This window comes from Balaenoptera acutorostrata, chromosome 10, assembly GCF_949987535.1.
Source record: "Balaenoptera acutorostrata chromosome 10, mBalAcu1.1, whole genome shotgun sequence".
Classification (NCBI taxonomy): domain Eukaryota; kingdom Metazoa; phylum Chordata; class Mammalia; order Artiodactyla; family Balaenopteridae; genus Balaenoptera; species Balaenoptera acutorostrata.
Window position 1 is genome coordinate 91,209,629 of NC_080073.1, and position 12,183 is coordinate 91,221,811.

The window sequence follows — 12,183 nt, forward strand, 5'->3', positions numbered from 1 at the left end:
ACACACATTTATATATGCCTAGAAAACACCTAGACCAGAAGGATACACACAGGAAAAATGAAAATAGTGGTTACCTCTGGGGTGAGTAGACGGGGGCAGGGGGGGTGGCAGGGAATGTTTCTTTTCTGTACACTAACTCTTGTGTATTGATTGTGTGTCTGTGTGTGTATACGATATACATTTTGAAGTTTTTACATGATGAGCTCTGAGTTAAGAGTGACATGGCAGTCAAAAAAATCTGAAGTTGTTCATAGGTGGCATTACAAGAAATACAGAATCTAGAACAAGGAAGGTAATTACCAATCTTGAGAAATAGAATCAACTGGCTTCGTATTCCTTATGAGGAATAAAACTTGACTTGTCACTTTCTCAGTGTAAAAATCCTTCTCCATACCTGGTAGTGGTTTCTGCCAAGTGATTAGAGACATGGCAAGTTCTTCTGCTTCCCAAAGTGGCAAGCATAACACAGGTGCTCAAAAAATTTTTTGCTTAATATTCCCCAAATCCCAACTAAATGGTAAGACATACAATGTTTTGAGTTTTTGTTCAAACGTTCCCCTTAACTTGCTAAGCATGTCTTTAAAAATAAAATTAATGTAGGAGCATAAGACAATATAAGAAAATCTATCTACAAGTCTAAACTCTTTAAAAAAAATCATTTTATTGATCCTTTACCATACAAAATTTATTCAAATTACACCCATTTGAAGTGGTAAGATCACAGCTAGAGAACAGGTTACCCTGTAACAAATCTATTTACAAAATCCATCATAAAAGCTTTTTTTTTTTTTTTTACATTATATTACATATTTTCTTTTTTTAACTAGCATACAACACAAAGCTAAACTGATTAGTAGTTTGCCTACTCCCAATTTTGGGAGAAATACTTCCTTTTGACAAAATCACGTACCCCACAGGAAAAGAAATTCCCACAATCTGACAATTGCCACCCGACTCACTCTGCAAGGCATTGTCCTTCAAATCCCTCCTCTCGGACACACGAGTTGTCATGCACACGCTGAGTTCTTACTTTCTTTTTCCTGAAAGCTAAAGCTTTAAATACTGCAATTGTATTTACAGATCTACACTTACAACAAAAATGAACACAAGAACACAACAACAACAAAAAAACAAAAACAAAATAACACTCTTAAAAAATTACAAACCAGCTAGAAAATATTCTGGCAGTGTTTACAAATTAATTGCTATTTTTGTACAAAATTGCTAGATAATGAAAATATGAGTAGGCTGCGTATCAACTTAAATAAAACGATTGCTACGCACAAATCTGTACATATAAACACACACCTAACACTGTTTGACAGCTCATGTGTTGCTCTTTATACAGTTTACTTTCTAAGGCTCACGCAGTCATAATTTGCACACTTGTAACTTTTAGCCATTTCATGTGTGAGCTTTAATAGCAGCAACTCAATGGTACCAGGAAACCTGCATACTCAGTACTTAAAGTAACACAAATACTGTAGTACTAACCCACTTTGTGTGCCAGATACTATTGCAAAAATAAAATGACTAATGCAAACAGAATACAGTATGGACGTCTAATTAATGTACACCAGTTAAGCCCATTAACTGGGAAAACCTTATGCATGAAGGAACTTTTAAGACTTATTAGGATTCCTTTCATTTTTAAAACAATAAATACGGCATCACGTTACGAAAAGGTTTAACGAGAAATTCAACCAAACACACAAACACCTAGTCAGGTGAGCTCAGTCTTTAGACTTTGGGAAAAAATCAGCTTTTGTGCAGCTGGCAAAGAGAATTACACAAAGCTGGAAGCAGAGGCAGCTAACCAGATGAGATAAATATGGGAAATGGGGAAAAGCTTGGCATAAATGGTTTCCCATACAGGAAAACACCCCACAGTGCATTTCCAGTAGGCACTTGACACAAAGCTCCCCCTCCCCCCCCCCCCCCCCCACCAAATGCTTCATCTCGGACCAAGTCCAGTGTGTGTGTGAGGGGACGGGGGTGGGGATGGAGGCCGAAGAAAAGGGAGGATGATCTGCACCTTGTTTTTCTTCTCAAACATACACCCATGCATACCTACACAAATAGTTTAAAGTGCTGGTGTCATTGTTTTGACCCGACCACCACTTTGCATATTGTGGAAATCTACCTAGACTAACCAGCTAGGGCTTTCGCGGTTTTGTTTTGTGTTTTTCCTAAGGGATATCTTTGCCATTCAATTGAACACGTGAATCGAGTGCCTACTATGTGCCTACCGCTGTGTTGGGCACATAGCATTTCAATTTAACTGTTCCTTGCGTTGAGGTTTGTTTTTTAGATGACTCCCTCATTCCCACAGTCTTTAGCATCCAAGGAATGGATGTGAGGTACTCTGCCACATTCCCAGCGGGAGAGGGCCGTCTCCCCCTGGCCAATGGGAAAGCCATTCTTGGACAGAACTGGTAGGATTTGCAGCTGTCACAAAGCCTCCAACTTGGGACACCATTCCTGAAGAGTTAAGGGGGAGATGCCCTGGCATCCTGTCCTGCTTCTTCTACATCCCTGACTTCCCTTGGTCCAGCTCACGCCTTCGTAGCGGAAGGGGAATGGGAGCTCCGTGTTCTCACCAGCGGGAGTAAATGCCGCTGACAGAACGCTACTCACGACGGGGGATGTCTTCCTCCCCAGAGGCCTCTCCATCTGACCCCATCCTGAGAAGTGGTCTCCCTGAGTGCAGTGTAAGAGAGCCCTTTCCCCGGTCACCGGGGGCCCGGGAAGCCCAAGGACGGAGGGATCCACACCTGCTGCTCCTTGGGGCTGCTATGTCATCTGACCTGGTTCTCCTTCCAGATGGGCCGCCCCTGTCGGCGAGCTCCACTGGCTCCAAGCGCCCCCTCCTGGGAGAGGAAGCAAGATGGGGCAAAGCTTCTCGCAGAGGCTGTTAAACCTCAGATCACACACATTTAGATGCTCTGATCAATAGAGGTTCTCTACCGCTGCTTAAATAATTTGAATTAGCAAAAACTGCTTCAAAGTAAACAATTAAATTGAAATGGTGATGGGTGCCACAGGAATGCTTAAATGGCAGCTTAAAAAAAAAAAAAATCTAAAATAATCCACAAAGAACTCCAAAGTAGGCATTTGCTACAAATCAACTTCAAACTTACAAATACATTGGGGGCAGGGGAGTGGAAGTGGTTTATGGAGACAGGAAAAATCCACAACAGCTCAGAGGGGCAGAACTCAACTCTTCTTCTGTATCTGCGACAAATACTTGAAAACAGTTTCTTCATCTGAAAGGCTGTGGAGGATCTCTTGACCTCCTAGTGGGACACGCGGTCCATAGCTTAAACTGAATTATGACAGTAATTTAAATATTCCTAAGAAGAGCTGAAGAAATCCATTTCATACTTTTGCATGACTTCAAGTTTACAGTTCCTGCAGTTCCATTCCAAATTAGCAGACCCCAAAGACATGCATTCTGCGAAGAAGGCACGGCTTGAAATGCTATTAAGGAAGATTGCTGTTTTCGAGTGGGCCAGGTGGCCAGACCCCAGTCTACAGCCCATCCGTCAGGCACAGCAAGCCAATCCAGGAGGGAGGGAGGAAAAGGACGGGTGAGAGACACCTGATTGCACATTTTCTCACTTGCTGACTCATCCAGGAGATTTTGGAGCCTGGGGCAAGGCAGGGCTTTCCCAAGGGAGCCTGCAACTGTGCGTTTAGACAATTTTTTTTTTTTTAATTTATTAAAATGTCAGCTTTGTTCTGAAGTTTGTAGTTTACTTCATGATACTATCTTGGAGGAAGAAGGTAGGAAGGGACAACACTGCATGACAGATGTTCGGTTTCATAATAAAAAAATAATTGGTTTATAAGGGAAGTCCACACAAAGCATAATCAGCTACACATAAAGTCTTCCACCAGTGGGAGCTTTTCCAAATCGTAAGCATCAAAGAGATCGCTGATGCCTTCCTCCTCCCCAAGGCTTAGGAGATAGTCTTCTTGGAGCAGGGGGGGCAGTAAGTTCACAAATGGTCCTTCTAGGTTGGAAGGAATTTGGTCCTCGGTCTGCTGTAAAAGGTTGGCTGGGGAGGCCAAGGGAGAAAGGTCTGCCATGGAAATCGAGCAATCACTATGTCCTGAGTTGGTTGAAGCCAAGTCTGAACGGAAAAAGTTGGTGGAAAGAAGAAAATAAGTTAGGCAAAAATCAAATTAATTTTGGGGAAGCATGTACGTATTGCTGTTATAAAAGCATGCACTCTTTGCTAAGGACAATTAGATGACATGACAGTATAGATCACCTCATGCTAACAGGCACTGTGCACACTGACTCTGGTAAGCCCTTCTGTGTTCTGGTCTTACTCACTCATCTTTTAAAATACCAACGGTTAGCAAACAAGAATACATGTAGCTTCAAAGATTAGAGGCTAACAAACTTAAAAAATGTCCTGCTATCAATTAGGCATTCTGTAAAGAAAAACAGAAGAAAACAAAACCTACAGACTGAAAAGTTGGCTCCCTAGTAGAGATCACTGATTTTAACTTAGTCTTTTTTTGAACAACTAGCTTATTAAAGATACTTCTAAAAATACAAATAAAAAGACACATCCACTTTGAAGTTCTAGGGTGGAAAAAAAAAGTGGTCTTTTGTTTTACCATTTGAGGTAGCATTTTTTTCTCCCCCTCAATATTAAGTCAGACCTGATCACTTAAATCATTCCTATTCTTGCTCCTATACTGGGAGGTAGTAGAAGAAAATTAAATGCATATCTCCAATCTGAAAAATCAAAAAGACTGCAAAAAGCTTCCCTTGCTGTGTGGACAGTGGAGGGATGCGTTAGATTTATTTTCCTGGGGTTTCCCTCCCTCATTCTCTCCCCATCACACTGCGGGGGAAATTAGGATAAAACTTCTTTGGCAAAAGGCTTTTCTCTCCTAACTTTTTTCAGTTCCCTCTCTAATGGTCTCTGCGGTATCACTCAGAGGTGTGCGGCCAAGTGTAGCTGGTGATTCACCCAGACAGCTTATAGCTTCACTCCTCACTTCCACTGGTTTTCCAAAACACTGTAAAGAAATGGTTTCTGCTGACGGCAAAAGCCTGTAGGGGCTCTATTAGGTGGGTGGAGGAACCATTTGCCCTGAAGAAGATCATTATTTTTTCCTGCAAACTATTCAGAATGCCTTTTTTTAAAAAATGTTACCTTAATAACATTAATAACAGAAATTTTTGTTTCTTGCCTAGACTTGTGATTCTGATACAGGATCCTTCTAGCCACATTCATTTTTAACATAGTTTCCAAATGACAAAAGTGGAATTTTTACCTTTGGAAGTGGGTTTAGAGATATTCCCATTGTGGTCTTGGTTGTTTGTTTTCATTGGACTGTGTGTTTCAGTCTCTTCTGGACACAAATAAACCTCAATGGGTCCTTGGGTACTTGCCAAATGTATTTGCAGGCTCTATGAACAGAAGAAGTGAGAGAAGTTCAAACTGAAAGTTCTTTTGGAAATGCGAGCTATAGTAATTTTCATCAAAAAATGGCAAGTAAGGGTAATTTTCATTGTTCCTTTTGTTTCTCTACTGGTAGTCCGCCTCAGTCAATGACTGTCATCCTCTAGAGCAGGGGTCTGCAGACTGCAGCCCGAGGGTCAATCCTGTCCACTAACTGGTTTTGTAAATAAAGTTTTATTGGCAGAGTCACGCCCATTCCCTTTGTTTATGTGTAGCCTCTGGCTGATATTTGTGTTTTTTTTTTTCTTTTCTTTTTTTTCATGCTGTGATGGCGGAGCTGGGCAGTTGAATAGTCCCAACAGACTGTAGGGCTCACACAGCCAAAAACATTTACTGTCTGGCTCTTAAAAGAAAAAGTTTGCTGACCCTTGCCAAGAGGAGGTGAATTTTAAAAATATATATATATTCCTTTTATGCAAACTGTTAGAAGGTCTTTTAAGTGTTCCAAATACAGCATTCCCATGTTATTATTCCTTAACAGTAGGGGTTTTTTTATGTTGAACTTTAATAGCCACTGGAGGAATAGTACTCTTAAGTGCTAGGAACTGAGTTTAATAAGAGAATGCAGCACACTAATATTTAAAATTCTTCTTTATCTAGGTCATAGAGCTATTATTATCATTTAAGGTGAGAATTCTACCCTAGATGGGAGCTTGCAAATTTCATTCTCTTTTTATTTTCTACGCATTCTTTTACTACATTTCTTTATCTTATAGTTATAGTCTAGGCCTATATTATCAAAGTATATCTGAAAGCAATCACAAAAATATGCTTATTTTCTTACAATATTCTAGTCTATCAATTAACCCAAAGTCCCATTTGATTTCTTAAAAGTAAATGTGTTATAAATGATAAATTCTTAAAATGTCCTAAGATAAGTTAGGGAGCTACTTTAAAACATTTATATCTCTGTTCGTGGTGGGGACCACATCCAGGGTAATCAACGTAAAATTCCCCACCGGTTCAAATGGATCAGAACTACCATATAACAAATTATGAAAAAGAGAAAATACAAGAGGGACAGGGCCCCATTTACTACTTTGAGTTGAATGCCCTGCTATGTTAAAACTAGACTTTTTGGACACTCAATACATATCCAACTGTTGAAATGTTTTTAAAGTTAGGATTAAGGAAAACAGATGGGGAAGAACTATCAAGCTTTTAGGAGAATACAGACTTTAACCAGGAGTCAATGATTCTTTAACACCAGGCATTCCAAAAAGATCTCTACAGATGAACAAAGACGTTATCTCCTTACCTCTATTGGGTCAGGCACTTCAAGTCTTGTTTCTGGAGGGGCTTTCACAACTATAACAGTTTGGTCTTTAAGGCCACTAATTTTTCGAATATCTTGATATGTAACATAAGCTAACGTAATGAGTGTTAAGGAAATCTTCCAACTAATCGTCTCGGGTGTAACCATTATGAAGATAACAAAATAGATGCATGGAAAAATTTTTAAGTATTTTATTTCTTAGAAGAATATATCTGTCTCTCCTTCTAGATCTTTAAATATATGGGATCTTCCATAATCTTCTTTTCTGGTTGTTATTCTAAACAACAAAAGAAGTGTCTAGCTTTTTTCTTTCCATTTCTAAGTTCATGGCTACTTAAGATATTAACATAAACACAGAAAGAGAACAGTTAAAATAAACTCTCAAAAGAAAACTGAAACCCAATTTGGTCAGGGATTTTCAAACCAGGTTCCTCTGGAGCACAGGTATTGCATGAACTCCAATGAAGTACTCTGTCACTCAAATTGAATGATGGCAGATCCCAATTCACAGAAAAAATTTAAGCCCTATTAACCATAATTTTGTTGAAACACCGGTAACTTCTATCTGCTACTTGATTACTAAAAAGTGTCAGCAGCCACCCAGATGAATGAGTGAAATGTATGTATCAGTGGAAGAACTCCGAGTACTGCTCAGGCAGAGAGAGCTTGTTTTCTTAAGTGTACCTGGGCTGGTTGTGATTATATATTGCCTACTGATAAGAGTATCATTACTCCTCTGTTAGAAAAATTACCCTTTGTATGATATTATTAACTACAATATTTCAGTGTTCACAAGGAGGAAAGCAGCTTCCAGATGATCTGCAACCTAAATGATTTAGGAAAAGAGAGTAAAATAATATTTCAGTACTCTTGGTAGTTACTTCCGAGCACTGAACAATTCTTTAAAGTGCCCTGACAGTTAAACCTAAGAGGATATTACGAAAGAACATGGTACTTATTATATGATAAAGTATTCATGCTAGCTTGCTTAGAGAGACAGGCTTTGACTTGGTACTACAAGAGAATAGGTCGCATAGCTTTCTTTTATAAGGGACATGGAGTACCATAATTAACATACAATGTCTTTAGCCAGTTGCTTTTCATATTAACTTACAAAAAATGCCTAGGATAAAACAGCAAATCACAACCCAACAAAGGCATTTCCAGAGGTAATATAATGTAGTGAATAGAGTCTGTGATCTAACATGTTTAATACAGAAATAGGACTTAGAAAGCCTAGAGGAAATGATGTCCCTTAGATTAGTAGCTTTTTATTAGAAATTGAATGACGCTATGAACCTGCTGTCCAGAAAAAAGCACATTCACCCCAAATCTGCATGTACATTTAGGGGCATCTATCACAGACTATCATCTTTAAGTCTCAGTAGTTCAGACAACAGCTATTTCAGTGTTGAGCTTGACAGGACAGCTCACGCAGGATTCTGGGTTTTAGGTCATCATCTGTTTCATCAAGGAAGCCAATTGCTGTCTTCATAGAAGACTTGACAGTTAGGAATTTTTACTGAGAACAGTGGGGAAACTGATAACTAGGTACTTACTCCACAGCCCACTGTCAAAGAGCTATTTGACAACCACTTATTAAAATAAAACCTCATCTACAATTACCCAACATGCTGCAGGAAGGAAAATTTCAACACATTTGTGAACAAGCTGTACCAAATTCGGAACTGGATGGCAAATTGAAATAGATTGTGCAAACATATTCTCTAATCTCACAAACTTAAAAGTGCTTCCACTGTGGCTCCCTCCTGAATTTGCTTCTTGGGTTAGCAGCCCCCTGCAAGGAAGCTTTCATTTTCTGCAACAAAGGCACCCGAGAAAGCTAATGTAGGTGACAAGGCTATAAGCTGCCAATCACATGTAACAGCCATATCTCCTCCCTGAAGGGGCTCCTGAGTAAACAATGTATGAAGCAGCCCAACTAGAGCTACTCTTATGTCTTCCAGTGTAAGCCCACTCTGGCCACCACGGGGAGCGGGGAGGGGGCGGTGTCGAATCATCACACCTCTTCTCCAGCTCACTGATCATCAGCTGACAAGGTTAATCCTTTGGCCAACAGGAAATGAACAATCAGAGTTTCAAAAAACTGCTTAAATTGGAAAATAAATGTCCCCATAACTCCAAGGGAAAGCCTACTAGAGATGAGACACTAGAAGAAACTAGGCAGGTCACATTTTATTTTCTGTCTAAAGAAGATAAATGGGGAACTAAAATTAGAGATGGGATTATTTAAAATACTGGTTTTGTCTTCTACTAATAACTGAGAAAATTGCAAAATCTTCTCGTCAACATGATGAAGTAATCTCTCTCCTCTATGGTCTGAAGTGAGGTGATGAACAGTTAAGTTTTCCTCAGGTGGTCAACAGATTGTCAGCCAGTTAAGAACAAGAGTTGGCTTTTTATATTTTTACTTCCAAGGACTAATGTTTGTGGATGAATGGACAAACTGAGATTTCTTAGGCCTTGAGGTATTTCTGAAATCAGTTTTTGGTGTTGTGATTCAGCATAACGTGCTTTAAAAACTATAGAACGATTCTTCTATACTCTTTCAATTCCTTCAACTATAGTTCAATTACAGATTCAACAAATTCCAATTGCCCCCAATATCTGATGAAAAGAAAATCGAATATGAGAACCGCAACAGTGACAGCCAACACCCACCTAAAACCTGGGAAGCCCAAGATGAATCTGCTGATTGTTATCATTAATATGACTACTGACACCTTACATATCTCATTAATAGTGTTGCCTTACGCTCTGAGTGTATCCGTATGTCCCAACCATACATGAATACAATACTTTAAAAAACATTTCCCACCTGGCTATCGAAAGAGATACGATAGGATGCAGTCTAATGACTATCATTCCATAAATACTGAACACACACACGCTTACTTGTATGAAACTAGAGTCAAATTCTACCTTGTGCATAAAAGTCCGATCATCAACTCTGGAAACAGTCTAGAAGGCACTAACCCCCGCCAAACAGGTGGCACAAAGGATATCTTTGATTCTCTGAATCCTCGGTTAACAGTTTGAGGTCCAGGGTGCAGCTTTGGATCAGTTCATCTAATTTCTTCTCTTCCTGACTGAGCTCGGTCACTTCTTTAGACAGGCCTTGACACTGGGCCAGCATGCCCCCGTCCTCAGACAGACTGCAGCCCCTGGAAACCCAAACACAGGCTCTGCATGGCCGCTCGACAGGCCAAAGGGGAGAGGGCGAACGGGAGGGCTGGGGGAAACGGTCCTTCGGGTAAATGTCCCCTCTTGATGCAGGAGGTCACACTGTTTGTTAGCCAAGTGTTAAAATTAGAACGTTCATACATATTTTTTCATACATAAAGTCCTTCACTTTTCACACCATAGAAATTAAGTGAAAAAACACTGCTATTTTCAGGTTTCTTTCCTCCAGAAGAGCCTGTTTCTTCAGAAGACTCGAATTCAAAGGGCAAAAGGGGGCGGCTCCTTCCTGCCACATGCCTCCCAGCGGGGAGAAAAGCAACAGGGGAAAAAGGACAGAAAGACATAGCAAGGTAGAAAAATTTGAAGAAAAAGATGGAATGGTTCAAAATTCAACCAAACGTCATCCAAAAAAGAAGCATGAGAGACCTAGGTCATTTCTGAGGGTCTTATACCAACCACTAAAAAGGAAGAGGAGGTGAAGAAAACAGGTATATGTGCTGGATGCAAGAACAAAAACCAGTTCCCAACAGGTGTGTCTCAACCACAGGCTAAAATGGGTCACTGAATTGTCATAAAATTCCAAAAAAGTACATGTTCATTTTATCATGTTTGAAGTAATATTTTTTTCAAAGCCAACCCATAACAGATTTATTCCTTCCAATAATGCTTTCATAGTTCCTTCTGATATACTGGGTGTTCAGATGCTCTGTCCATAATTCACAAACGACATTATCATACGTTTAATCATACATGTGGGTGTGTAGATGACAAGTATTATCATCCCGGTTTTCCAGAAGGAACCTTGACTTAATTTACACAGAAAGTGAGTTAATTGGCAATGAGAACCATCAATAAAGATACCTGACAACTGGGCGTACACACAGATGTGTTGATACACAGCCACAGATAGTTTCTAAACTCCTGTTAGAGACACGCCACAGACCTGTGTAAGCAGCTATTAGATTACACATGTGAGCACACACGTAGATATCACGGTGACAGATGAACAGCCTTTTACTTTACAGATGCAGGGCTCCATTTAATCCCAGGATCCCCTTGCTTGAGGCTAATTGAATATAAACCCTTTTATCTCTGACAGCATCTAAACAGAAGGTCTCTTTGTAAAGAGACTTTGAACTTCTGGCTAAGGAGTTGAGGAGGGAAGAGAGAAGGAGAGAGAAGTAGGAGAAAAAAGGAATGAAGTGTGGGCATGGGCGTGAAAGTTGGGCCTGGGAGAAACCCCTCTGCAGTTTGCAAGGACCCCACAGCCAGTGAATGCGGGGGCCGTGACTCATACTCACATCCACTGCACGTTGTTTTTAGACTTCTTCTTAATGAGGTGAATGCCTTCCAGCACATTGGTGATGTCATAAATCCTTCTCTTTTGTACCTTCAGCACCTCTGCTGCCTTGTTCAAATCCAAGACCCCATCAGGTGATTGGCTCAGTAGCTGAATGAACTTCTTGGTGAGCAGACCAAGTGATGTATCATACCGTGTTTTTTCTGAGGGAGATTTTGGAGCTTAAAGAAAAACAAAAGCCGAGCGGGTGGGGGGATAGGGGGAAAGGTAAAGAAATGAAGGGTTTCTTTGCAGTCAAGCAAGCCCCCATTCCCCCAGCAGCCCAGGTATTAGTGTTGGAAGCAAAGCTGTTGTCGCTGATGCTTTTGGTGAGTTATGGAAAGCTATGAAATTGCTTTATTAGAGAAGGAAGGGACAGTAAAAAAAACTCCTGTTTGATTAAAGCGTTTTACCGTGAATTTCTCAGTAGTTTCTACTTTGGCTTACCCTACTCCCTGGGTCTAGTGAAGTGTCTCACACATAGTAGGTGCTCAAAAATATCTGTTGAATGAATGAAAAAGTGCTGTAGCCTCATGGGAACAGCACATGTGGAGCCTAATTTGATGGGGTCCGGCTGTGAATCTCTCCAGCATTTGATGATGGGGCCCAGACAGACCCATCCTAACTGCCCTTTCAGACTCCAGTGTCTCTGTGTGTATATAACTCGTTCACCAACTTTTCAAATAATGTAGATGAAGAATACCTGGAAAAGTCGTTCAATCCAGTCTCCCCATCCCTCTGGAATGAACTGTCCTCATTTAATATTGCATTTATTCTCTTATAGGTAGGTGCACAGGTCAAGGGTTTCACTGAGTACAACACACAATTTGTGGATTGCCTAATTCATACACCACAGGATAGGACAAAGTCTAAATTAA

At 40.3% G+C, this 12,183-nt stretch overlaps 1 protein-coding gene across 3 annotated transcripts in view; it reads right to left on the reverse strand.

The window, feature by feature from the left end:
• Positions 1 to 641: 641 nt before the first annotated feature.
• E2F3 (E2F transcription factor 3) overlaps positions 642 to 12,183 on the reverse strand; it is an 81,330-nt gene continuing 69,788 nt past the window's right edge. For 2 of the 3 annotated variants that reach the window (XM_057555254.1, XM_057555255.1), the window contains exons 3-7: positions 11,268 to 11,469; positions 9,789 to 9,947; positions 6,745 to 6,859; positions 5,299 to 5,434; positions 642 to 4,136 (exon numbers count right to left, since the gene is read on the reverse strand). In XM_057555254.1, coding sequence (XP_057411237.1) covers positions 3,874 to 4,136; positions 5,299 to 5,434; positions 6,745 to 6,859; positions 9,789 to 9,947; positions 11,268 to 11,469 — 875 coding nt within the window. In that variant the 3' untranslated portion in view covers positions 642 to 3,873. Of the gene's footprint in view, positions 4,137 to 5,298; positions 5,435 to 6,744; positions 6,860 to 9,788; positions 9,948 to 11,267; positions 11,488 to 12,183 lie in introns of all 3 variants that reach the window. The other variant, XM_057555253.1, reaches the window with a different exon arrangement.